This window comes from Littorina saxatilis, linkage group LG9 (genome assembly GCF_037325665.1).
Source record: "Littorina saxatilis isolate snail1 linkage group LG9, US_GU_Lsax_2.0, whole genome shotgun sequence".
In the NCBI taxonomy this organism is placed as follows: domain Eukaryota; kingdom Metazoa; phylum Mollusca; class Gastropoda; order Littorinimorpha; family Littorinidae; genus Littorina; species Littorina saxatilis.
Genome location: NC_090253.1, coordinates 41,949,440 through 41,975,649, shown reverse-complemented (window position 1 = coordinate 41,975,649; position 26,210 = coordinate 41,949,440). Strand labels below are relative to the sequence as shown.

Below are 26,210 nucleotides of genomic sequence, written 5' to 3'. Positions count from 1 at the left end.
TGCTCTTCCTGCCTGGGCAGGAAATGTAGGTCAAACGGGTCGTGCAGTCATCTGTCACTTCCGGTTCCGGCCTAGGGCTTCCGGGTTGTGGCTTGCAGACTCCTCAGCACCAGCTATGGCATAGTTCTGCTGTTGCGTCTGCACTCCCTGCTCCTCCCGGCTTTTCCGGTTCGGTTCCCGCTGCTTCCGTTGTGTCGCCGGTGAATTTCGAATACGGTGGTTCTCCTGGGCATACAGGCTTTTTGCCTCTGTTGGGACAGCAGCAGCCACCCACTTCGGTGGTGGCCGCTAGCTCCTCTCTTCAGCTGCCTTCGGTTGTTGGTGACTCTCATCTTCCTCTTAGTCAGGGGTGCGAGTTTCATCGATGGCCAACAGGATGGGCGTTCGGCTTACGGCCTTCCCTCGCAGCGTCATTTGTCGGGTTCTTTTGGCTATGAGCCGTCCCCTTCAGGTGGCGTTTCGGACTTCGGGTCCGTGTGCGAGGAGCAGCTGCCTTCGGCGGCTCTGGCCAGCTTCCGAATTTACGTCAGCAGTCGTTCGCGGCAGCCGCTTCCAGCTCCGGCCGGAAGTAGAGGTTCACTTGCTAGTGCACAGACTACTGTCACGTCTGGTTCGAGCCTTGTCCTATGACAGCGGTCGCCCGCGACAGCTGTTCTTCCGGTTCCGACCGGAAGTGTAGGTTCACTGGTTAGTGCACATGCTACTGTCACGTCCGGTTCGAGCCTTGCCTTACGTCGGCAGTCGTACGCGACAGCGGCACTTCCGGTTCACGGAAGTAGTGCCTCGTTGGAAGGTGGACAAATAATGATCCCATCCTGCTTGAGCTGCGCTATACGTAACCAGTCGTTCGCGACAGCTTCTCTTCCGGCTCCGGCTGGAAATGTTAGTTCATCGGTGTGTGGGCAGCCCATGGCCCTTTCCGGTTTGAGCTTTGCCCTTTGCACGGCAGCCATTTCCGGCAGCTTCGCTTCCGGCCTTGGCAGGAGGGTAGGTCAAGCGGGTAGTGCACAGGTTACTGTCACTTCCGGTTCTGGCCTACGGCCTACCTTTGGGTTCCGAGCTTCAGCTCGTAGGTGGCTCAGCACCAGCTTTGGCATAGCACTGCTGTTGCTGCCGCACTTCCGGCTCCTCCCGGATTTTCCGGTTCAGTTCCCGCTGCTTCCGTTTGGTCGCCGGTGAATTTCGAACAAGGCTTGCCCTATGGGCATACAGGCTTCTTGCCTCTGTTGGGACAGCAGCATCCACACACTCCGGTGGTGGCCGCTAGCTCCTCTCTCCCACTTTCCTTGGTTTTTGATTCCTCTCATCCTCCCCTCAGTTAGGGAACGAGCACAATCGATTGCCAACAGGAAGGACTTCGGTTGGCAAAGAGGAAGCAGCTACTTCTGGTTTGAAGAATCGCCCTTTGTAGCTTTTCGCCTTTTTGCCTTTTCGCCGAGCCCCCCTCTTCGACAGGGGGTGGCCTCCGGCGTCGGTTTCGTTGCTGGTTCCTCAGGGTTCAGCTTTGGAGCCGGCATCGGAATGCCTTGCCGCTCCTGCGCAGGCTTCCTCCTTCGTGCCCTTAGCGGACCAGAGGAAGTTGCCTTGGCCAGGGTCGTCTCGTAGCCGCCTGTTGGCCTTTCCCCGTCCGCGTGCACCGTTTCCGGTCACGCCGGATCTTCTTTCGCTTCTTACGAAGCCGTTGAGGAAGGATTCGGTTCTGCCGCTCTATGGGCAGAATCTCCTATTCTCTGAGGAAGGGGGCTGACAACTTTTGGAACTCAGTTCCATTTCCGAGACTCTCCTGCGGGCGCTTTCTCGCGCTCTGGCAGATTCCTTGGCGCCCTTTCCCCTTAGTAAAGGGCAGGACGCGGAGGAAGTGTCTCACTCCTCTCCACACTTACAAGGGTGAACGAGGCACAGATGAGGCTGTCCTCTCTGCACTATTTCCATGCGGTCTCGTGCGGAAGGGACTTGTTTCTTGCCCACTCCCGGTTTTCTGAGGAGTCGACAAGGAACATTCTCAGTTCGTCATCCTTGGTGCACGGTCTCTCTCCGGCAGCCTGGCCTCTCATGCCAGAAGCAGGGGATTGAGACCAACAGAGAACAGCGGTTCCCTTCTTTTGAGCTTCAATTTGAAAGCAGCAAAAGCAGGCCGCTCCTAAGCAGGCTATACCTAAGCGGACTCAGCCTAAGCGGCCTACGTCCTCAGCTCAGGTGAGATTGTTTCTTTCACAGCCGTCATAGGTACGCTGGGTTTTTGAAACAACAGCCGGCCTTAGGGCTTCGGGGTTTTAGCCTCGGCGGGAGCAACAGCCATTTCATCCGTTGGAGGTGGTGGTTGTTGCTTTCCTTGTGCTTGTGGCTTCGGGCTTCGACATTCTTTCTCTTTCCCAGCGTATGGGTGCTGAGAGGTCGATTTCCGTTTAAAAGGGGGTTTCTGCCTTTGGGCTTCCCCGTTTTCTCTTGCCACGAGCTTCTGGACTCGGTCCAGGTTTGTCTTTCGCCGAGTCTGACTTTGTCTTTCTCTAGCGATCAGACGCGTTCTGGTGTTTCGTCCAAACTTAAGGTTCACTTGAGTTGGCCTCGGAGGTAACATTCAGATTTTCCTGAGGGTGCACTGTCTGGGCATTGCATGTTTGAGAAGTCATTCTTGGCTTGTCACTTTTTCTCAGGTTTTTTGGCTACTCCTCCCCTTTTTGGGCAGAGGTCTAGCTAATGTTCCAGTTTTCTCGGTGCTGGCCTCTAGGCCAGCATCTTTTTCGGCGGCCGAAACTTTTGGTTTCTTACTGTGCCTGTGTACTTTGAGTACTTTGGTGCAATGGCCGGCCTACGGGCAGCAAGGCTCTCGGCCTTAGCCTGTGTTATAGTCTCCTGCCTGTCGTGTTGCGACTTTGGCAATTGGTTCTTGTGACTGCGGATTTCGTCTCTTCCTCTTCTCCATCATGCTTGCATGATGTGAGTTGGGACGATTTCTGCTGGGTTGGGCTTCCGGCCTGGTCACCCCTTTTTCACTTGCAACTATGACTATTACTGAGAACTCTGGTCTCGGGAGGCTGACGGCTGGTTCGCTTTACGGTTTTCCGTCTTTCTTACCAGCTTCGTCCTTTCTGTTTCGGGTTTTTTGATTCATTTTCAATTACCTACAAGCAGTCTGCTCTGTGATCACGCTGGCTTTTGTCATTTTGTTTCCGGTCTCCGGTCACATTAGGATTTGGCCACTGCGGGTCCGCATTTGCGGTGCTTATGCACTACCTTAGGTCGCTTCGTCCCCTTTTTTACCCCTCTCTCGGCTTTCGCAGGGATGGGCAGGGGACGACCGGTGACCGTCTCCCTTGAGTTTTGCTCATTGAGTTGGACCCTGGTACTTGATACTCAGGCGTCTCTCTCTTTCCGGTTTGGAGTTTGGTCACTCTTCCGGAGCTGACTGTTCTCTCAACGGCCTTTTGGGCCTCACTCCATCCCAAAGTTTTCTTACTTTGGCATGGTTGCCTTATGGTCTCCGTGAGGGTCGGTCCTTTTCAGGGCTTAGCCGGCAACCTTACGCACGGATCTTTTCCAGGCCATTAGCATTTCCTTCCATTTAAGGGGGGGGGGGGGGGGCAGCTTGTCCTTCCCTCTACTTGGTCGGGTTTATCCAAGACTGGGGTCCTTTTCCGGACTGTTTTACGGTTCAGAAGATTGGAAGAAGTGCTGGGCACAGCTTACTGGCTCTCTGAGGTCGTCTTTCGCATTTCTTGCCTGAGAGACATCTCGGCTGTCAATCAGGGTGGTTCTCGGTCCGTTTCTGTCCTTTGGCAGTGGGCCAGTTCCTGGCAAGGGTTTAGAGTGAGTCAGTGGTTGCTTTCTCACGGGATCCTTTCCTGACTTTTGGCAGTGGGCCAGTTTCTTGGCAAGGGATTTTCTTGCCCTCCGCCTTGTCATAGCTTATGCTATCTTTCCCTCGGCTCGGCCCGAGCTCATTTCCAGGGCCTGGGCCTCCTCCTTGGCCTTTTTGGCCTATGGGGTTTGGATGATGTCCTGCGCACAGCTTCTGGCGCTAGGATTTTGTCTTATCAGGTTCTGCAGACATTGCTGCCCTCTGTCAGGATGGGTCTCGGCCTTGGCGGCAGCTGGCTTTTGTCTCTCCGGAACTTTAGAGTGAGTTTGAACTTTTTGATCTTACCCACCACCTTGTTGGAGTTATCTGCTAATATGTGACTCGGAGTAAGAATATGTAATTTAATCGAAAATTTTTAATTAAATTTTCATTTGATTAATATACTTACCCGAGTCACATAGGTAATTCCCTCCCACCTTCCCCGCTTTTAGTTTCTTTGTATTCTAGAAGTCGAATGAGGGTGTCTCGTATCGGGTACGAGATCTGTGGCGTGATGCACGCTACGGGAGGCAACCCAGGGTAGCAAGCTTGCTACTTTTTTGCTTGGGTTGCTTCCCTTATACTATAGACGGGATAGCGTTTTTCAGTCAACCTAGCATCTCGACTGCGTCAATGCTAATATGTGACTCGGGTAAGTATATTAATCAAATGAAAATTTAATTAAAAATTTTCGAGTCACAAATATATCGACCCAACGGTTTTTAAAGTGCACAGACAAGCAATTAGTAACAAGAACTTAGCTTGATCGAATGTTTCGGCCGCTTGTTGAGAAAGTCCCAAATAATTTTTCATTCAAAAGTCAATCCATTCGCTGGGGACTCTCTTGGCAGTCTCTTTGTTTTTGGATCTGTACTATATTGTTCATCTTGTGCTCAATGCATCAGCAGAACCTAATCTTTAGCGTTCTCTCAAGCAGTGGGTTTCAAATTGTTTGTTTGTTCGTTCATGGGCTGAAACTCCCACGGCTTTTACGTGTATGACCGTTTTTACCCCGCCATTTAGGCAGCCATACGCCGCTTTCGGAGGAAGCATGCTGGGTATTTTCGTGTTTCTATAACCCACCGAACTCTGACATGGATTACAGGATCTTTTTCGTGCGCACTTGGTCTTGTGCTTGCGTGTACACACGGGGGTGTTCGGACACCGAGGAGAGTCTGCACACAAAGTTGACTCTGAGAAATAAATCTCTCGCCGAACGTGGGGACGAACTCACGCTGACAGCGGCCAACAGGATACAAATCCAGCGCGCTACCGACTGAGCTACATCCCCGCCTGGGTTTCAAATAACTGAGGGACGGGTGCAGTGGCCTAGTGGATAAGACATCGGCCTTCTAATTGGAAGGTCGTTTGTTCAAATCCCGGCCGCCTGGTGGGTTAAGGGTGGAGATTTTTTCGATCTCCCAGGTCAACTTATGTGCAGACCTGCTGGTGCCTTATCCCCCTTCGTGTGTACACGCAAGCACAAGGCCAAGTGCGCACGAAAAAAATCCTTTAATCCATGTCAGAGTTTAGTGGATTATAGAAACACAAAAATACCCAGCATGCTTCCCCCGAAAGCAACGTATGGATGCCTAAACGGCGGGGGAAAAACAGTCATACATGTAAAAACCCACTTGTGGAAAAACATGAGTGAACATGGGAGTTTCAGTCCATGAACGAAAAAAAAGAAGAAGAAGAAATAACTGAGGTTCAAATCATTAAGTGACTTTCAGAATTGACTTCTGACCATGTTTTGTGTCTTAATTGGCACTGTTTTTTTCCTCATTGTTGAGCATTGGCTGAATTTGAACACTAGCTGTGTGTGTATTTTGTGTGATGCGTGCAGTGTGTGTGCTGGTGGATGTCTCCAACAAGTGGACGCGAAATGAAATCGACCCCCTGATTCTGCAAGTGCTGCATCTTCACCAAGACATTCCCGCAGTCCTCATCCTCAATAAAGTCAGTATCTTATTATACTGCAGCTTGCTTGTAAACTGTGCACACAAACAATACTTACAACGACTTTTGTACCCTGACTACAGCATTCATTCCTGTGTTATTACATTCAAACTTTCTATGCCATTTAAGGAATTCAGCTGGGCTATCTGGCATATTTTTGGGGTCAAAGATTTGTTTTAGAGGGGTCATTTGACTGCTGCTCAAATAAGGGTACCCCAAAATCGACCTGACAGAAACATAAGGTATTCATTGAAAACATGGACGAAAATCCAGAATATGCACAACTTGACAATTTTTGCATTCGGGGAGAAAGTCAAATCAATTATATCTATCCAAAACAGGTTGTTCAGCTATCTTGCAAGTTTTTGTGTTTTATGCCATTCCTACTGATGCAGGTGTCCATCGCATGAGCGGTCGAAAACGGGAGTTTCTTTGTGTCAATTTTAAGGGGTGCCATGACAACAAAAAAAAAAGGCTGTATTTCAGCAATGACTGAGTGGATTGCTCTGAAACGTTCAGAATCTTATTTTTACAGTGGAACCTCCCTTTTAAGACCTCCAAAAATCTGTCAAAATCAGGTCTTAAAAAGGAGGGAGTCTTAAAATGGGGGTAAATTTACAAAGGCTATGAACAGAAAGTCTGAGAAAAGAGGGTCTTAAAAGAGAGGGAGTCTTATATTGCGGGGTCTTAAACGGGGGGTTCCACTGTATAACGTAGCTGTAAGTTTCTTCCTTCTTTTGTGTGTGGGTTTACAGGTGGACCTCCTTCAGTCGAGAGAAATGTTGCTCCAAATCACTCGCACTCTGACCCGTGGAATTGTCGACGGTCACCCCGTGGGTATCAGCACCAAAAAAATGGCCAAGAAATCGCTGGACCTGGAGTCGTTGTTTGATGCCATGGAAACCAAACACCAGCATCACACACCAAACCCAGGTAAGTTAAAAGAGAATACCTTTTATTTATTGGAAATTGATATGTCTTGTTTAGTAAAATTGTATTCAATGTGTTTGACTCTAGCACAGTAAAACTATGATATTACCATAAACACCAAAAGAAAGTCATTGTTGATGTTTTTGATGTATGATATAATTATGCAATGTTTAATCTAATGTAGGTAGCACTGTAAATGCCCTAACTCTGTAAAACTGCGATATTACCATAACACACAAAAGAAAGTCGTTGTTGATGTTTTTGATGTATGATATAATTATGCAATGTTTCATCTAATGTAGGTAGCACTGTAAATGCCCTAACTCTGTGAAACTGCGATATTACCATAACACACAAAAGAAAGTCGTTGTTGATGTTTTTGATGTATGATATATATGCAATGTTTCATCTAATGTAGGTAGCACTGTAAATGCCCTAACTCTGTAAAACTGCGATATTACCATAACACACAAAAGAAAGTCGTTGTTGATATTTTTGATGTATGATATATATGCAATGTCCCAATGATTAATCTGATGTTTTATCTTTATCTGTCTTGGTTTGATATCTTTTTGTATTTGTGAGGCAGCCCTGAAGGCAAATTTCTAGGTTTTTTTGAAAAGATTTTAATTCTTGTTCTTGTTCTGGAATAAACACATTTTGACATTTTATCATTTTCAGAACCAGAACAAACAACAGAAGACCCGGACTTTGTGCACTCTCAACAATCAGAAACAGAGGATTCTTCATCATCTCCCTCCCCCTCACAACAAGCAGACACAGAAGCCTGGACGGCCTATTTTCAGAAGATGAGACATGCAAGGCGGGCGGTGGATGGCATGAGGGGGTGGCCGCATTTCAAGCGTGTCTTCATGGTGTCGGCCTTGTCAGGGAACGGGGTACCAGACGTAAAGGTGACGCAGATTTTACAGTAGAACCCCCTTTTAAGGCTTTCAAAAATCTAAGAAAATCAAGCCTTCATTATTTCTACCTCCTTTCTTTTTGTTAGAAATGGTTGAAAATGGCACCATTTACGACTTTGCTTAACAAAAACGACATGAAGATAAAACAAGAAGAGCAAACGCTCGATCGAGTCACTTTCGCAGTTCTGAATATTATATGAGGCATCAGATGGACAGGAAGAAATTGCTATTCACAACACAATGAGTCACGTTCACATAAAATTTGAGCCCGGTCACTTTTATAGTTTCCGAGAAAAGCCCAACGTTAAGTTGTGTGTTGCCGAACAGAAAAGGCTAGTTATCTCCCTTGTTTTTCTGATAACGTTCGTAAAAGGCTACAGATGTAAATACTTTGATGTAAAGAATAATCCTACAAAGTTTCAATCACATCCGATGAACTTTGTCAAAGATATAAAATGTCTAATTTTTCCTTTGACGCTGACCTGTGACCTTGAAAAAGGTCAAAGGTCAACGAAACCATCGTTAAAGTGTAGAGGTCATTGGAGGTCACGACTAAGCAAAATATGAGCCCGATCGCTTTGATAGTTTCCGAGAAAAGTCCAACGTTAAGGTGGTGTCTACGGACGGCCGGCCGGACAGACTAACACTGACCGATTACATAGAGTCACTTTTTCTCAAGTGACTCAAAAATTAAAAAAACAGGTTGTCTAGTTCAAACAATTATTTTTACTTGTCTGATTCATAGTCACTTCTAATATGAAATCATGTTGGCATTCAGACATGAGAAAAAAACACTGTAACATTACTAACAATACAGTTACTTGATTAAACAAAATTTGACGTTATAAGTTGAATTTGTGTGCAAGGAAACAATGCCGAAAGCCGCAAATTAATTGCGCAAAGTTTACTTCGCATCTATACTTTGCAAAGCTGGCTGGCGGGGGTGTAGCTCAGTCGGTAGCGCGCTGGATTTGTATCCAGTTGGCCGCTGTCAGTGTGAGTTTGTCCCCACGTTCGGCGAGAGATTTATTTCTCAGAGTCAACTTTGTGTGTAGACTCTCCTCGGTGTCCGAACACCCCCGTGTGTACACGCAAGCACAAGACCAAGTGCGCCCGAAAAAGGTCCTGTAATCCATGTCAGAGTTCGGTGGGTTATAGAAACACGAAAATACCCAGCATGCTTCCTCCGAAAACGGCGTATGGCGGGGTAAAAAACGGTCATACACGTAAAATTCCACTCGTGCAAAAAAACACGAGTGTACGTGGGAGTTTCAGCCCACGAACGCAGAAGAAGAAGAAGAAGAAGAAGAAGAAGAAGCAAAGCTGGCTGCACAACGCTTTGACCCTGATTTTAAACACATCTTAATGGACCCTTCTTGATTGTACTCCACAGGACCACCTGCTGCAGTCAGCCAAGCCGGGGGACTGGGACTATCACAGCAGTCTGGTCACCTCACAGGACCCCCGGGAACTGGTCATCATGTGTGTCCGCGAGAAGCTGCTGGAACACCTCAGGCAGGAGGTGCCCTACAAGCTTAAGCTGGTACGTTCAGATCATGTTGCTTGTTCTGTGTGCCAAATACCGATCGTGCTGGCGATCTGTAACCTTGTGTGTACAATGAAATTTAAAAGCAGGCGCAGTTGCATGTTCATCATTTTGCTTCAAATTAAAGACCGGCAGATCTACAGTTGTGCATCTATCATGAAACTTTAATGTGTTTAATGTTTTCAGGACTTTGAGATGTGGGAGGTGGATGAGGACGGTATGTTCAACATCATCATGAACGTCTTCACGCAGAACAGACGCGAAGTGGTATGTGTAGAATAAAATACTGTAGTCCCATTCTTTGGTTGCCTTTTGGTTGTTCCTCTCTTGCTATGTTTGACTGAGATGAGATGGTATTGTCCCCCTGAAAATGTGAAAAGAAGTAGTAGATTTAGAGCTTTGAAAGAGTTGGCACACAAGCTTCCGCTGAGAGGGTGAATGAAACTAAATATAATTTAGATTGTTAGCATTTTTTTGTAACTGTTATATTATACACAGGAGTGCTGTTTTCAGAAATACGTGTATCCTCATGAAAGTTTGGAATCACTTTGGGATAAAGATGTGCAGTAGAGAATTGGTCTAGTTTTTCAATATTTAATGATTTTTTTTTATATTTGGTAACTGTGAAATATAGAAGAGTAGCCTGTTTTCAGAAACAGATGTGTCTTTGGAAAAAGTTTGGATGCACTGTGGGAATTAAGACATGCTTTAGGGAAAGCAAGTTACTGGAATTATTAGATACCAAAGTGCTGCTGATTATACAAAGGGTATCACTGTGTACACAGTGTGTGACAAAACTTTGTTCAATGACAAGATGCATTTCATTTGATACTATCCTTTGTTCAGAAACCTTTCTGTGAAATCTGAAAGATCGCGTATATGTGTGCATTGCAGAAAAGAAGATGCAGTAAATGTGAGGTTACAAGGTACATGTACTACAATGGCTACACCATGGATGCCTATTTGTAGAAACTTTGGGACGAAACTCTTGGGACAAATGTGACCCTCCATCACGAAATGAGTCGCATGTCACCTTTGCATGATTTTCATATTTTTACATTTTCCTAAAGAGTTTTTTATGCTCTATCCAGTGGTGAAAACCGTTTTAGAAAAGAGCGAAAACTGAGTTATAAGCCTGTGACTAAGGTGACCCTCACACTGTTACAAGGCACTCCCCGGACTTATATTAAGCCTGGCGCAGAACCGCGCGAGGTGACATGCGACTCATTTCGTGGTAGAGGGTCACAAATAGTCTTTGTTTGCTGCCTTCATGATCCTTACTTCAAATGTTGTTTTGGGCCTTCTGTTCTTGTGAACTTTGTGAATGAAAAGTAACTTAATTTCAAACTTACTTCAGATTGTGTGGAAATGGCTTGAAGTCCTTGCACAAAGAATCAACTAAAATTGTAGAAATAATGCGGTTCTGTGTGTTTGCAGTCAATTCTCCTTGGCCCCAAAGGCCAAACGATCCAGAAGATTGCCAGCGAAGCCAAGCAGGAGATGATGAACGCTTTCCGTTGTGAGATGAGACTGAAACTGATTGCCAAAGTGGCCAGGAAATCGAGAAGATGAGGATAACACGTGGATAGCAATTAGCAGAGACTTTTTGATAAAATGCCATGTGAGGTGGCCTAGAAAATTGAAAAGATGGATTGCATGGACATTTGGATAACTGCCATATTGAATGCTTTTCTTGTAAAAGAGCAAGCGTGTTTGCATGGATGAATGTTGTTTTCTTTGTGACTGTGAGGTGTGCTTTTTTTTTCTTAAATCGATACTGGCTACAGTGGAACCCCCCTTTTAAGACCTTCAAAAAGATGGGCGCTGTGGCGGGGTGGTAAAACGTCGGCCTCTTAATCGGAAGGTCGAGGGTTCGAATCCCGGCCGCGGCCGCCTGGTTGGTTAAGTGTGGAGATTTTTCCGATCTCCCAGGTCAACTTATGTGCAGACCTGCTAGTGGCTTACCCCCCTTCGTGTGTACACGCAAGCACAAGACCAAGTGCGCACGGAAAAGATCCTGTAATCCATGTCAGAGTTCGGTGGGTTATAGAAACACGAAAATACCCAGCACGCTTCCTCCAAAAACGGCGTATGGCTGCCTTAATGGCGGGGTAAAAACGGTCATACACGTAAAATTCCACTCGTGCAAAAACACGGGTGTACGTGGGAGTTTCAGCCCACGAACGCAGAAGAAGACCTTCAAAAATCTGACAAAATCAGGTCTTAAAAAGGAGGGTCTTATAAAATGGGGTACATTTACAGAGGTTATGAACAAAAAGTCTGAGAAAACGGTCTTAAAAGGGAGGAAGTGTTGAATTGGGAGGTCAAGGTCAAGGTCAAGGGGGGTTCCACTGTACTTTGAAGTAATGAAAAATACTTGTATGATTACACGAAGCAAAACTGTTTGAATTGAAAGAAACTATGTACAGTAAAACCTGTCTCTAACGGACACCCTTGGGGAATGGTAATAGTGTCCCTATTAGACAGGTGTCCCTTCTTCACAGGTGGAGGGGCCGGGGCAATATTTTACAAAGAGCACGTAAAATGAACAAGACACTTTTTGTCAGTCCTGTAGTATGTATTTATTGGATTGAACATGAGACTCACTGAAAATGTGAGTAAACAAATGATACATGTAGCAAACAACAACAACAACATATCCCCCCCCCCCACCTACCCCGTTCCCTACACACACTGTGCATTCAAACTTACGCAAGTCGGACGTCACAAAGCTAAAAATAGCTGACTTCATCAGTCATTCAACGGGAAATTCCGCAGTGTGTCTCGACCAAATTGGATCAGCTCTTGTTTCATTCAGTTTTTCTAGTCTTAGCATAAATGCATGGAACAGTACAAAACCACTCCCATACCACGTTGTTCAGGTCTTCATGTTGCGTTTTCCGACGTTTCACAGTTTTTTGGTCGATTCGCGCACCTGACTCCCACTCCTTCATCACATCTTCTTTTTCCGATTTGATCCTCGCGATCTGTGTTTTACCACATCCCATCTCCTTCGCCACATCTCGGCATGATTGGCCGCTATCTAGTTTTTTCAAGGCAGCGACACGCTGCTCTAAAGTCAACGCTTTTCTTTTTCCTGCTGGAGATTCCATTTTCAAACACAGTAGTCTACTGTTGCTTTTGGTTGTGACTGTATCCACAATGCGGAAAAGCGAAAGTGAGTGAGCGAAAGTGGGTCTCCATCTAAACAAGCCACTGATTGGTCAGAAAAGGGACAGGACAACCAATCAACAACCATTTGTGCTACGGCTACGGCTGCCGAGCACTGACTGCATAACAGTCGAGTTTTCGAAGTTGCGTTTTTATGTACGTTGTGTCCGTTTGTGACAGTGTTTACACTTCCTACGGTCCGAAAAATCGTGTCCGCGTCCGTAAGTGGCAGGTGTCCGCCCGTTAAAGGTTAGTTATTGTTGAAATTGTGTTCGTGCCATGATAAACTGTCCGTATGTAGCAGGTGGCCGTTACAACAAGGGTCCGCTAGACTCAGGTTTTACTGTACTCCAGTTCTATGAAAGTGAGAATTTTGGGTGTTGACATATATTTTTACTTGTGTGTGTTTACAGTGTATGTGTCGGCACTGTGGGTGCTCGAAGTCGTATTTTCAAAGTAAGACTTTACGTTTCTTTTTTTCTTTTTTAAGGTCAAAGCATGAGCCATCCAAGTTCTGACCATTACAAACCTCTCAAAAAAGTTGTGGAACGTAAAAAACAAAGTGCATTGCATTTTGGACAGTTCATAAATCGGTTTTATTCCTTATAACCAAATGTATGTATCTTACCCTCCGCCACCTCCCTTCACGTATACCAAATATGTATTTCTTTATGCCAATTAAGAAAATTGAGAGTTAAGATTGTAGTTGAGTACTTTTATTGTGAGGCAGTGTGTGTGTGTGTGTGTGTGTGTGTGTGTGTGTGTGAACAAGTGAAAAAAATGAGAAATCGATTCTTGCACACAACATTGCTCGCTGCCCACTCAAATTCTAATGTTTCCATTCACGTATTTTATTTCAGTACAAACAACATTTTCACAAGACGTTTCCCCATCAACAGATAAACAGAAAATAGCATACAACTTACAAGCACTGAGCTTCCCTCAAACCACAATTATTCTCGCAACATTCTGTCCACAAAGTCACTTGCACATGTACACAATGGTAAAATTATGAAATCGATTCTATCCACGTACATGCATCGTAAAAAGATAAAGAAATGGGAGTGGAAAAGAAATTAAAAAAACGCACAGGGGCATACACGCAGTTACACACATGTACGCACGTGCACACATGTGTACTCCACAAAGAAGAGGTATTCAACAAATGAATAAGTCATTGCCCAGCTATCTGTATTGCTCTCCCCATAGAGCTCAGCGTTTATGATAAGCAGTCACGAGTGGCAAGAATGAAAAGCTGAAAAGAAAACGTGGAAAGACACTACCAGTACCATTAACTTGAGGTCCGACACCAAAAACACAGCTCCACACAAATTTCATTTTTAATCAGCATGATTTCGCACAATCACAGTATTTAATTTGCTGTAGCATTTGAGTGAAATCCGTCACAGTATTATTCTCAGAGTTAAATTCATCCTTCAACTGTTTCTGCTAGATTACTCTCTAGCAACGTTACAATTCTGATTGATTCTACTATTTCTGCTGACTATCAATACTTAGTCTCAATTATATGTTTTCATCCTTGTTACTCATGTAAGTGATTGACAATGACAGACTACCTTCATTTTACAAGCATGCACATTTCAAGAAATATTCCTTGTGGCCGGTGAGAAAGAATCACAATCTCAAGGGTTCGTTAATACAACTACCTACAAGCATGAGTTCTGGTTCAAATGCAATCTTTTTCGGCATGTCAATTGTGATACTGGGCAGCTGAAATAACATTTTCTTCAAACCAATCAGAATCCCAATGACTAAACTCAATCAAAGAAGTTCATATTCGCTTGCTCAGCAGGAATGTTTTAGTTAAGCATTGAAGTCAATGAACTTAAATGCAATGCTGTCTGGAGCTTAACACTTACAGAACACAAGGTTGTGACTGAGTTACTGGCCATAACGGAAAACAAATATTCCCATTTTTCGTATCTATATATATTATATGTAGCAAAAATCAAACAACAAATAGACTGCCAACGTTCCAAAATTCAGATTAAAAAAACAAGAAAAGTATGTTGTTGGAACGTTTAATTATTGACAAAACAAAACGTTACGTTCACATATATTATGACCCAGCGGTCTTTGAAGTGCACAGACAAACACTAATAAGACAAAAATGATTTGACAAAATGTTCAGCTGCTTGCAGGGAAGACACAAGCAAGGCAATGATAAAGTTTGTCTGTGCACTTAAAAGATCGCTGGGTCGATATATCTGTGAACGTAACGTTTTGTTTTCTCAACAATTAAACATTCCAGCAACGTACCTTTCTTGTTGATATATATGAATATACTATCAGATATACTTTCTCAGTCACGACTGTTTTACAGGATTTCTGAAGAAGCATAATTTATATAGCGTGCGCAGTGCACAGTGAGTTCTAAGTTTGACCTAGCAATGTAAGCAATGAATACATGTCCATAGCCCATATACAACCACATTTGTGGCCATTTCTGCGACTTTGGACACTGTTGACAGAAGCCTCTGATTGAAACACAGGGTCAAAGTTGGAGCAAAATGTATACACAATTTACGGAGCTCACTGAATCCCACTTCAAGCTGAATTTCTTAAAGTTCAAGGAAGTATCAGTGATAGCACATTATAAAACTGATGTCAATTATGGAAAACAGTTGGGGTTAGGGTTGGGATGCATAACAATACATTTGACCACAGTGACTGTTTTCGCAGAAATGGCCACCATTTTTATGAATGGAAGAACACAGTCTTATCTTAAACTACTGTCAAAATATGTCTTATTTATGTACAGTGGAAGTCCCCTTTTAAGACATGACCCAAATATAAGACTCAGTTCAGTTTAAGACCCTGTTATCTCAGATGTTCTTACTTACTTACTGCCCGTTATGCCGGTTCTTTCTTTCTTTATTTGGTGTTTAACGTCGTTTTCAACCACGAAGGTTATATCGCGACGGGGGAAGGGGGGAGATGGAATAGAGCCACTTGTCAATTGTTTTTTGTTCACAAAAGCACTAATAAAAAAATTGCTCCAGGGGCTTGCAACGTAGTACAATATATAACCTTACTGGGAGAATGCAAGTTTCCAGTACAAAGGACTTAACATTTCTTACATACAGCTTGACTAAAATCTTTACGAACATTGACTATATTCTATACAAGAAACACTTAACAAGGGTAAAAGGAGAAACAGAATCCGTTAGTCGCCTCTTACGACATGCTGGGGAGCATCGGGTAAATTTTTCCCCCTAACCCACGGGGAGGGGGGTGTGTGTGTGTGTGTGTGTGTGTGTGTGTGTGTGTGTGTTTGTTCATAACCTCTATAAATGTACCCAGATTTTAAGGTGACCACCTCTTTAAGAGATGATTTTGTTTAGATTCTACGTCTTTAAAGGAGGTTCCACTGTACTTCTACTTCTAGCATAAAACTGACCAGGGTATACAAATGCCAGGATTAAGTGAATAGATGTATATATAATATATATACATGTGTGGTCATCATCAACTAAAACTCTTTAAATACAAAATAATCCAAGCCAGCCGTCCATGAACATAACTAATCGCTAAATGATTGTACACCAGCAGTTTTTTTGTCTCTCTCACAAAAATGCATTTCTGTGGTCGCTTTTAGTGTCAGAAAGTGTAAGGTTGACATTGTAAGATGTTTGGTGGCTTGTTGACAGACCAGCTTTTTTGTTGGTCCAAGGGGACCATATCGTCTTTTGTTTCATCTTTATCGACCAAGGCCGAAGGCCGTGGTTGATACATATGAGACAAAAGGTGATATGCTCCCCGAGGACCAACAACAAAATGCTGGTCTGACAACAAGCCACCAAACATCGTTTTTGTCATCATTTTGGTTGTGCAACAAAATGCACAAAAACCCACAGGGAGACGAATTTTTAGAATCCAACTCCGGGCCACAAAGCATCGTCACAGTAGCACGAGATAACACGTCAAACATGTATGTGACGTCAAACGTAGCTTGTTGACGCTTTTCTTCCAGTCTGAAAATGTACAGAGCTGTGATCATACCTGTGAGTTCAGTAAGTGTTGAGCATATTTCTTTTCTTTTAAGTGTTTATGACTTTTCGTTGTGGATTTTGCGATTACAGAGATAAGTTGCAAATTGACCATGAGTCGCCGCGGTAATTATCAACATTGATTGGGTCTTTGAGAGTGCATGCTTACAATCGTTGTTCTCGGAAACACAAATCCAAAGCCGCGATGGTTCCACACATCAAACAATCAGCCTGATTGGCTTTTACTTTGACAATCCACGTTTCACCTGAAAGCTCAAACCCATTCACCACCTCGAGTTATTGCATGGGAAACATGAGATTTATTTCCCAGGTAAATGTTTGTGAATGAAAACTCGTGAAAATGATGACAAACTTTTCTGTTGTAAGAAATTGAAAACACAATGAAAAATATCAAGCCAAGAAAAGCAAAACATGTGCAGTTACATTTTCAAGTTTGAACGTTTTATTTATCTAATTCTTTTCTTCCTACATTTTTTTGTATTTGTTTCTTCTTGATCTCATTATTGGACATAAATATCACTAAAGCCTCTACAAGGCTAACAAAAATATTTTGAATGCATCACTTCCTTTTAATTATAATCCCTGAAAAAGTGTCACATGTACTTTTTTTGAAATAAAATAAATAAAAAGAACAGAAAAAAATAAATGCTTGAAATACAACACAGGCCCCAGCAATAGAAGAAAACAACGATCTGGAAACTCAGTCACATCATTTTAAATACAGCAATATCAACTGTTTTTAATTCCACACTCACCCATTCAAAATTCGCACACACCAACTCTATACACATGCATTCCTCCTCTCATGAAACCGCCCATTTTCTCCTAGTTTTCTAGAAGTGTAAATTTCAATGTTCATACCAAGGGACAAAAATGGAGAGCGAATCGGATATGACCTGGTGGCGTTTTTAAGTTTCAGTTCTCACAATGAAATACATGGCAAATGTGTCACTTGCTTGTAATCTTTCTTCCCACAAATGTAGCCCTCACAAACCTCTACTGTATAATCCTAAGGACTAGTTTGTTTGTTTGTTTGTTTGTTTGCTTAACGCCCAGCCGACCACGAAGGGCCATATCAGGGCGGTGCTTGCTTTGACATATAACGTGCACCACACACAAGACAGAAGTCGCAGCACAGGCTTCATGTCTCACCCAGTCACATTATTCTGACACCGGACCAACCAGTCCTAGCACTAACCCCATAATGCCAGACGCCAGGCGGAGCAGCCACTAGATTGCCAATTTTAAAGTCTTAGGTATGACCCGGCCGGGGTTCGAACCCACGACCTCCCGATCATGGGGCGGACGCCTTACCACTAGGCCAATCGTGCCGGTCTAACTCTAAGGACTAGTGAAAATGTGTAAACAAAGCTTCATCTTTATTTGTTCGTGGGTATTACATGACCTGAAATTCATCAGTGAAAATATTATACATTAGGACTATTTGTGTGATGCATGCATTACATTTTATTGAACATGAGGATACTAACAAAATTAAGTCTGGCCCAAAACTAGTACATTGATTCATAAACAGGGGTGGGACTCTCTTGTGATGAAAAACGAGGAAATCCCTTTTTTTAATGGTACATTAAAATCTGTGCAATCTGGTGCATTCTGAGACTAAAATTCAACTCGTTTGGATCAGGTAAAAAAGACATTCTCCTCACGCCCCCCCCCCCCCCCCCAAAAAAAAAAAAAAAATCAAAAAAACAACCCCAACCAAAAAAAAAAAAACACTTTCACACAACGATTGTAACATAGTAATGGTGCATATTTACGTAATGAACCATGTATCCATAATTCAATACTTCTTCTTCTGCGTTCGTGGGCTGAAACTCCCACGTACACTCGTGTTTTTTGCACGAGTGGAATTTTACGTGTATGACCGATAATTCAATACTGGCAATAGTATGATCCAAGTGACGCCCAATGCATTGAAGCTCAACATGACTATTAGTTATCAGGAGTTTTCAGTCAGCACAATTTAACTCTCAAGCCTCCAGTGTTCTGTTCCATCTTCATATCTCTCCATATCATTCAGTCAACAAGTTATATATACTGCGATGAAATGGGACGCGGAAAAATAGATTACCCCAGCGGAATTCGTAAGTTGTGTCTGCGGAACTGTCCCACCCCTGCATAAAAGACTTTAGCTGACAATTTTAAAAATACTGAACTTTACCAAAGAGGAAGAGGAGAAAATAAATCGTTTAAAACTGATCATTAACCAAACAATACAGTGCTGTTAGTGTTAGCGTTAGTAGTAATCTTGTAAGCGTCGCACTAGCAGTTGCATTGAAAATTCTTGAACATTTTTCTTCTGTACAGCTGGAAGTCCATTGTTTCCATCAAACACAAGCTGATCAACTTTTAGGAGTATGAGGCGAAAGTAACCTTACTACTATGCAAGATACACATACATGAAACTCAGTCAACTCAAACAGACAACGCAAACTCAAGGCAACTGCAGACAACATACATTCAAGTACCCAGGAAAACTCCACTTAAATATTTTCACGCAAAAAATGAAAAAAAAAAAAAAAAAAAGCACACACATAATTTACACAAACTTCAAACAAAAACCCCCAACTTTTCCATTACCAGGTCAAGACAAACGGTACATAATTTACATCCACCCTCCCCCCCACAACCTGACGTCTTATCGTGTTCATCTGAAGCACTTAAAAAATTAACGGTCACTGACTAACTATCTCTGAAACCATGCATCATGTAGCAGAGACGTTAAAATAGGAACATAGAAAGATGGTTTTGGGATGTCTGAATCAATGGCGATGAAACTGTTCAAGTCTCTCGTCAGCCATAGCAGCCATAGCAGTGCATGGGGGAACAAAAAGTTGGCCTTATCTAATAATCTATGCCTGGATTTTTTTCTTGACAAGCACTGTCTTCAAGAATTGGACTTCGGTAAAATAAAATGTAAGCTTAAAAGGTCCTGCCCCTTTCTGATAAGCACCCAAAAGCTGACACGTGTCTAAAACCTGAACATCAAAAATCAGCTGTTTTGTGTGTTTTACTTTCAGGCTGACAGAAAACGGCATTTCTGAGTTCAAATCACAAATCCCTTTATCATGGAACAATTCATCTCAGCTTTGCATGCTGCTCAATGATTTTTAGCTCTAACCAACTATGCTATTTTTTTCACAATTCTAAAAGTAAAAGTTCAAACTCTCCAAAAATGATAGTTAAGAAAAAGAATATATATTGAAATTCTTTCTTATCGCCTACAAACATTCTGTGTAACACAAAATTATTTTAAAATGTTTTATTTATTTATTTATTTATTTATTTGGTGTTTAACGTCGTTTTCAACCACGAAGGTTATATCGTGACGAATTTTAAAATGTACTGAAGCCTATACCTACAAATTTGACACCATTAAAATCTTTCAAAAGCAGCATGCTTTCAGTAGCTGTTGGGCACTGATAGAATATATGAACCCAAATGAATCACGCATCAGTGGGTAGCAAGACAGCATCTGTGACTAATAAATATTGATCAGATACGAAACCTTGCATATCCACTGGCAAACTGTATTACAACCCGATACATTGTGCATTGTCAGTTTTCGCTACAAAGATACAACTTCTACCCAAATCGCCCAGGTAAAAATCACTATAATTAAATACCTTTGAAGGATTGCAATCAAATACATATAAATTTTTATAAATAAATACGCATAGACCGTAAAAAATACATGTATTCTGTTTTTATCAGTGTTTTTTTTATTCTTACTGTTAATATATATTAACCCATCACCCTTCCAACTTTGCCTTCTACCATGCATTATCGAAATTTGTATGTTTTCACAACAATTTTGCTATATATATAAATAAATGCTCAGACATATTTTCACCATCTTTCACCCAACATCACAAGCTGTTTCAGTTCTCCGTGTATGACACAATGAAACACTCATGTCATTCATGTCTTGTCTTGAATTGCCATACAGTACACCAAACTGAAACAAGAGGCGAAGCCTTCAAGGCTCACGTAAGAAATCGACAAACAGTAACACAAACTCAATCACTCCGTCACACATACACACACACACACAGTAAGCATTGGTGACACTGTGCAAGAAAGAGAGACACTAGATCTAGATCTGTCTCAGTCTGCATGTAGCCTACTTACAGACACGACTGCCAAATAGTCTCGGCCCGCTCAAAATAACAATGACCGAGACATTCCTTCGCGTGACGTCTAACCCTCTTACGCCATAATGTGACGTCTTCAAATGACGAAATGTTAAAGTTTCTACCACAGACATACACACGCACGCACGCACATACGCACATACGCACGCACGCACAGACAGACAAAGTTACGATCGCATAGGCTACACTTCGTGAGCCAAAGATGGAAAACATGTACATGTATACATATACTGAATATTTTCTTCTGATCCAGCTAAAACTTACGTAAAATATAGCATGTAAAAAAAAAAAATAAAAAAAAAGAATAAGAAAAGAAAAGAGGTTCAGCCTTTTTTCCAGGACACAGATATGTGATCCCCCTTTTCGTTCTGATGCCCCAGTCCAAGGCTCTAACCACTGCTGAATAGTCACTACCGCACACATGTATAAATGAGAAACCACAGTTCCTTTGAAATTGAATCATCCAGAAATGACTGTTTATGAATATGAGTGCAAACATTGCACTCCAACTTATATTCAGGGTCAGTGTTGCACAAGTGCACATGTACTCTGCAGTGTTCAGAATGAAAATTCTCACATGATTCCAGACATAAATGTGGCTGATGTTTCTATGCTGAGAGTTCAGAACAGACGTTCTCACATAAATCCAGCCAAGGACCAAGGGGCACGTGCATTTGAGCTCTGTGCTATTGAGAACCCAATTCCTCACGATTACGTGTTCAGGGGCAAACAGTGCACCGTGACATGAGGACATAATGCCAGTACCTTATCGTTGTTCCAAAGGTGGATTCACCTACTTAACCACTGCACACAGTTTCGCGTGTGAAGTCCGCAAATTTGAAGTCAATATACAATGGTAGAATTTACGATGAAATCTTGCGGCGTTTTTTCACCATACAAAAGGTACCCTTCTGCTGAGAGAAAAACGTGTTATACTTTCCCAGTCTGAGCTTACTACTTTCTCCTTTTTTTGGTACAAAGTTTTTTCTTCTGTAACGCTCGCCTCTGGTTTGAGAGCTGTGAAGAATCAATCTCACCAAATAGAAAGGAAGCAGAAAACAGCAAAACAGTCAGCGTAGGTGTTCCTAATCTTGCACCACTTTTCCTCTCGGCTGTGAACTCGGCTATATCCCATGGAAGACGACGCAGCCAAAAGCAAGTACTGGTGGAAGAGAATTCTGATGGAAACGAAACCCTTTTTTTCTCTGCTGAAGCTTGAATCAAATACATTTAAGACATTTATGCCTACACCACAATTTCTCACGATGACATCACCAGCTCCTAATGCTGAAGAAACTCAAGAATAGCATGACTAAAAATCTTGGGGTTTGGATGTAAAACTTATGAGCGTCTCATCTCTCCTTTCTTCTGTTCTCTCAGCACAGTTTCAGTTAAGTGAAGCTCACAAATTCACTGGTTCACAATGCCCAGAGGCAAAAACTCCACACAGCACTGACGGGTTAACAGTAAACGCTAACAGCAAATCTGCGGCAGTAATCGTTCTGTTCCGTGGGATGAAATTCACCCCCTTGGGATGGAACTTCACTGAGTTGCCACAACAAGGCTATAGCCATGGCAGGCTGCTAGACTTCTAGATGTTTCGGCGGCACTACCTGGATGAAAGGCTCATGCCACATCCGTCGAAGGTCCCCCTGAAAACAAAGGAAACACATGATTTACACCCTCTTTGCATGGCTCAAGACATGGAACAAGAACAGGCCTTTGAAGCTGAATGTGCTGCTGCTGGAACTAATTGAAAAACAACATCGCATGATGCGAAATTACTACGTCGCAGTTACGCTCATTCACGCTAAGAAAGTGACAAGCCAGTATAGCATGCTTTTCTCTATTCTTTTGAACTTTCTGAGCTTGTTTTAAATCCAAACAATATCTATATGTGTTTGGAATCGATAAATGACAAAGAATAAAATGAAATTGTTTTAAACCAATTTCTGACTTAAAAAAAAATACTATTTAGGATTTTTAATTTTCTGAGCTTGATTTCAATCCAAACATAACATATCTATCTATATTTTTTTGTTCCACTGTAGCAATTACCTTGAGGTAAGCCATGGTGAGCAGTGGAAGCAGGGTGAAAGGGACGAGATAGAGCAGGGCTGGCTGTGCCGCTCGGAACACTTCTGACGACACTGTGGCCGTCAGCAGACCTGCACAGCACACAACACATCCATTAGGCAAAAAAAAAAAATTGTCTGTTTAGGGTAACATGACCAAAAAAAGTAGGGTCGGTAGGTAGGTAAAGTTTTTGTTTTTTTTTGTTTTTTTTGTTTTTGTTGTGTAAATGCTATGTTGGCTGAACATTCACTTCTTATATTTGATGAATACATGTTTCAAAACTAACGTATAAATAAAACAGAGAGAAAGGGAGAGAAAGAAACGCCAAATGTCTCTTTTTAGCATTTTTACCTCTTTTTTTTTCTTTTTTCTTTTTGAAATCAAAAAAAAGTTTTTGGGTCGGCGCCAAATCGATATGGTCGGTCGGGTTACCCTAAACAGACAATTTTTTTTTTTTGGCCTTAGCATTGGGGGCCCGGTAGCTCAGTTGGTAGAGCACTGGACTTGTGATCGAAAGGTCGCAGGTTCGAATTCGGGCCGGGACGGACACGGGTCAACTTTATGTGCAGACCCAGAGACGGAAGCCATGTCCCACCCCCGTGTCATCACAATGGCACGTAAAAGACCTTGGTCATTCTGCCATAAGTGCAGGTGGCTGAATACACCTAAACACGCAGACACCCGGGTAGCGCGACTCCGTTGCTGCTAGCTTTCCACTGGGAGGAAGCGACCCGAATTTCCCAGCGATGGGACAATAAAGTAATGAAAATGAAAAAATTAAATTCTTCTCTCTATCAAAAAGGACGAATTCTGGAAACAACTTAAAAATTACAAAATGTTCTCTACATTTACTACTTCTGTCCATGAACACTTTGACCTGGTGTTTTCAACATTTTCACTACAGCAAAGTATTTGAACTATTTCCATATCCCAGAAGAGAGCCTGACCTAAGAAATATCCCACGAGAGAGCAGTGGAAGTAGGAGATGCGCTGGACGTAGTTGGGGGGAGGGGGAACTCCGGCCTCCGCGGACATCATCTGGGCCTTCTTGTAGGTGTCGTAGCGCAGCACAAAACACAACAGTAGCCCTGGCATAACCTGCACAACACATAATAATAATGATAATACGAGAATTTATAACGCGCACATCTCTCACCACAAGGCGCACTCATACACAATTAACAACTCAAGCATACTCATATACACTTACGCATAAATTGCATGAAGTTGACAAAGCAACAACACAGAGACACGACACACAAAAGTAAGCATGAAAAATAAAATAAAATAATTATGTACATGGCTATTTACAACTGATCTGATTTAGGCTTGCAGGTGAGATGGGTGAGCAAAGTGAAAGGTGAAGGATAAGGATAAGTTTCCATTTAGTCCTGTGAGGTTACCATCATGAAAATTCGAGCTGTTTTCTCACTGTGGAAAGCCAGCAGCCATTAAGTTCGGCGCTCCCCATTCCCCCCCCCCCCCTCCCCCTCCCCTTTCGCTATGAACTTGGGTTCTTCATCGTGCACATGCGTACACACAGGGGTGTTCAGACACTGAGGAGAGTCTGCACGAAGTTGGCAATGGGAAATAAATCCCTCGCCGAACATGGTGATCAAACCCACGCCGATAGCGACAACTGGTTTTGAAGCCAGAGCCGCTACCAACTGAGCTATTTCCCCACATCCTTTTTGAATAAAGGCGAACCTGCCCTGGTGACCACCTCTTTATTGCCAACATCTGCCCATTACAACCACCTCCCCTGACGGGGCAGGGACGTAGCGCAGTCGGTAGCGCGCTGGATTTGTATCCAGTTGGCCGCTGTCAGCATGAGTTCGTCCCCACGTTCGGCGAGAGATTTATTTCTCAGAGTCAACTTTGTGTGCAGACTCTCCTCGGTGTCCGAACACCCCCCCCACCCCGTGTACACACAAGCACAAGACCAAGCGCACACGAAAAAGATCCTGTAATCCATGTCAGAGTTCGGTGGGTTATAGAAACACGAAACAGCATGCTTCCCCCGAAAGCGGCGTATGGCTGCCTAAATGGCGGGGTAAAAACGGTCATACACGTAAAATTCCACTCGTGCAAAAAACACGTAGTATACGTGGGAGTTTCAGCCCACGAACGCAGAAGAAGAAGAACCACCACCCCAACCATTTTTGTCTCCGTGCATAAATCCCCTGTCCATAATGGCCACCTGTCCACAATGACCTGACTCTTGGTCGGTTTCCTTGTGTGGTCCTTACAGACAGGTTCCACTGTCTTAACTCTGTTGGAGGCTCTTTTTCTCAAGAAACGCACTTATACCTGCAAAACTAAGTGCAGTGGCGTCGAGACAGTTTAGCAAAATACCTTTGAAGCAGTATTGGCGTTGACCGGTATTTTACCGGTTGAAATGAGAAAATACTGGAACAAAATTTGCTGCCGGTATGACCTACCCGTTGATATTTGAACTACCATTTTTTTCGCTGGTTAAACAACAAAACCAGTACTCTGAGTGAGTTGGACTCTTACTGGTTCAAATGACTAGCCTACTGGTTTTTTCTGGACAGGTTTGCATCATAAAAGTTTGCGCACCGGTTTGAAAACATCCTAGCGCCATCACTGTTGAAGTGTTTATCAACACTTGTAGTTGTTGGTTTCAAAGCCCAATTGTATGTGTGGTTCCAGTCGTGTATATGTGCACTTATTTCCATGTTTGTTGTTTGCTAGTTCATAAGATAACAAAACATGTACTACTTACAATATCCCCCAGTCCCAGCATATTAAAGTGACTGGAGTTCTGTGAACTGAAAAACAAATCAGTACATAAATTAGTAATGATCTACATATTAAAATCCAATCACAATTTCAAATATTGAAGAAATGAATCCACTTTAACCATCACAGAATTGTATCAAGAGTGCCTACAGGCCCTAGCAGCACAAGGTTCTCCATAATTATCTATCTCACAGGTCGATCAATCCTAAGTTTTTCTAGCCTGAGGGCAGACTATCAAAGCTCATAACCTTTACCTGAGATAAACCTTCGTTCATTATGCATACAATTAGCTCATTTGCTATTCCTTTGATTTTTCGGTTTACTATGGAAGAAACTAGTCCACAATCTCTTTCAAAGATTGATCACTTGACCCTACTTCTGCCCTGAGGGGAGATAATCAAACAAAGCCCAAAACTTTGACCTAAGACTGACATTCTGTAATAATTACTTATAGATACGCATATATTAACCTCAGACATTCTGCAATAATTACTTATAGATACGCATATATTAACCTCAGACATTCTGTAATAATTACTTATAGATACGCATATATTAACCTCATTTGACCTTTCCTATAGTTAGGACACCGTTCTGAAATCTTTTCACAAATCAACCAACTTGTCCCACTTTTACCCTGAAGGAGATAAAGCCCATGAATTAAACCTAAGACACACATATAATCATTATTTATGGATACGCATACATTAACCTCCAACAGAAATGTTATGACAGTGAAATTATTATGGATAACCTGCATTGAGATAAGGTCAAAACACATCCCAAAAAAAGCTAACA

The 26,210-nt window shown here is 42.8% G+C and overlaps 2 protein-coding genes across 4 annotated transcripts in view; one reads left to right on the top strand and one right to left on the bottom strand.

Annotated features, from left to right (window-relative positions):
• Window positions 1-10,791, top strand: part of LOC138976130 (GTPase Era, mitochondrial-like) — a 16,958-nt gene extending 6,167 nt beyond the window's left edge. The window contains exons 7-12 of one of the 2 annotated variants that reach the window (XM_070348953.1): window positions 5,685-5,797; window positions 6,553-6,730; window positions 7,427-7,641; window positions 9,044-9,193; window positions 9,383-9,463; window positions 10,634-10,791. In XM_070348953.1, coding sequence (XP_070205054.1) covers window positions 5,685-5,797; window positions 6,553-6,730; window positions 7,427-7,641; window positions 9,044-9,193; window positions 9,383-9,463; window positions 10,634-10,768 — 872 coding nt within the window. In that variant the 3' untranslated portion in view covers window positions 10,769-10,791. Of the gene's footprint in view, window positions 1-5,684; window positions 5,798-6,552; window positions 6,731-7,408; window positions 7,642-9,043; window positions 9,194-9,382; window positions 9,464-10,633 lie in introns of both variants that reach the window. The other variant, XM_070348952.1, reaches the window with a different exon arrangement.
• Window positions 10,792-18,105: 7,314 nt separating this feature from the next.
• LOC138976129 (signal peptide peptidase-like 3) overlaps window positions 18,106-26,210 on the bottom strand; it is a 43,697-nt gene continuing 35,592 nt past the window's right edge. For both annotated transcript variants that reach the window (XM_070348949.1, XM_070348951.1), the window contains exons 11-14: window positions 25,396-25,441; window positions 23,597-23,747; window positions 22,632-22,741; window positions 18,106-22,225 (exon numbers count right to left, since the gene is read on the bottom strand). In XM_070348949.1, the coding sequence (XP_070205050.1) occupies window positions 22,157-22,225; window positions 22,632-22,741; window positions 23,597-23,747; window positions 25,396-25,441 (376 nt within the window). In that variant the 3' untranslated portion in view covers window positions 18,106-22,156. The remainder of the gene's footprint in view (window positions 22,226-22,631; window positions 22,742-23,596; window positions 23,748-25,395; window positions 25,442-26,210) is intronic.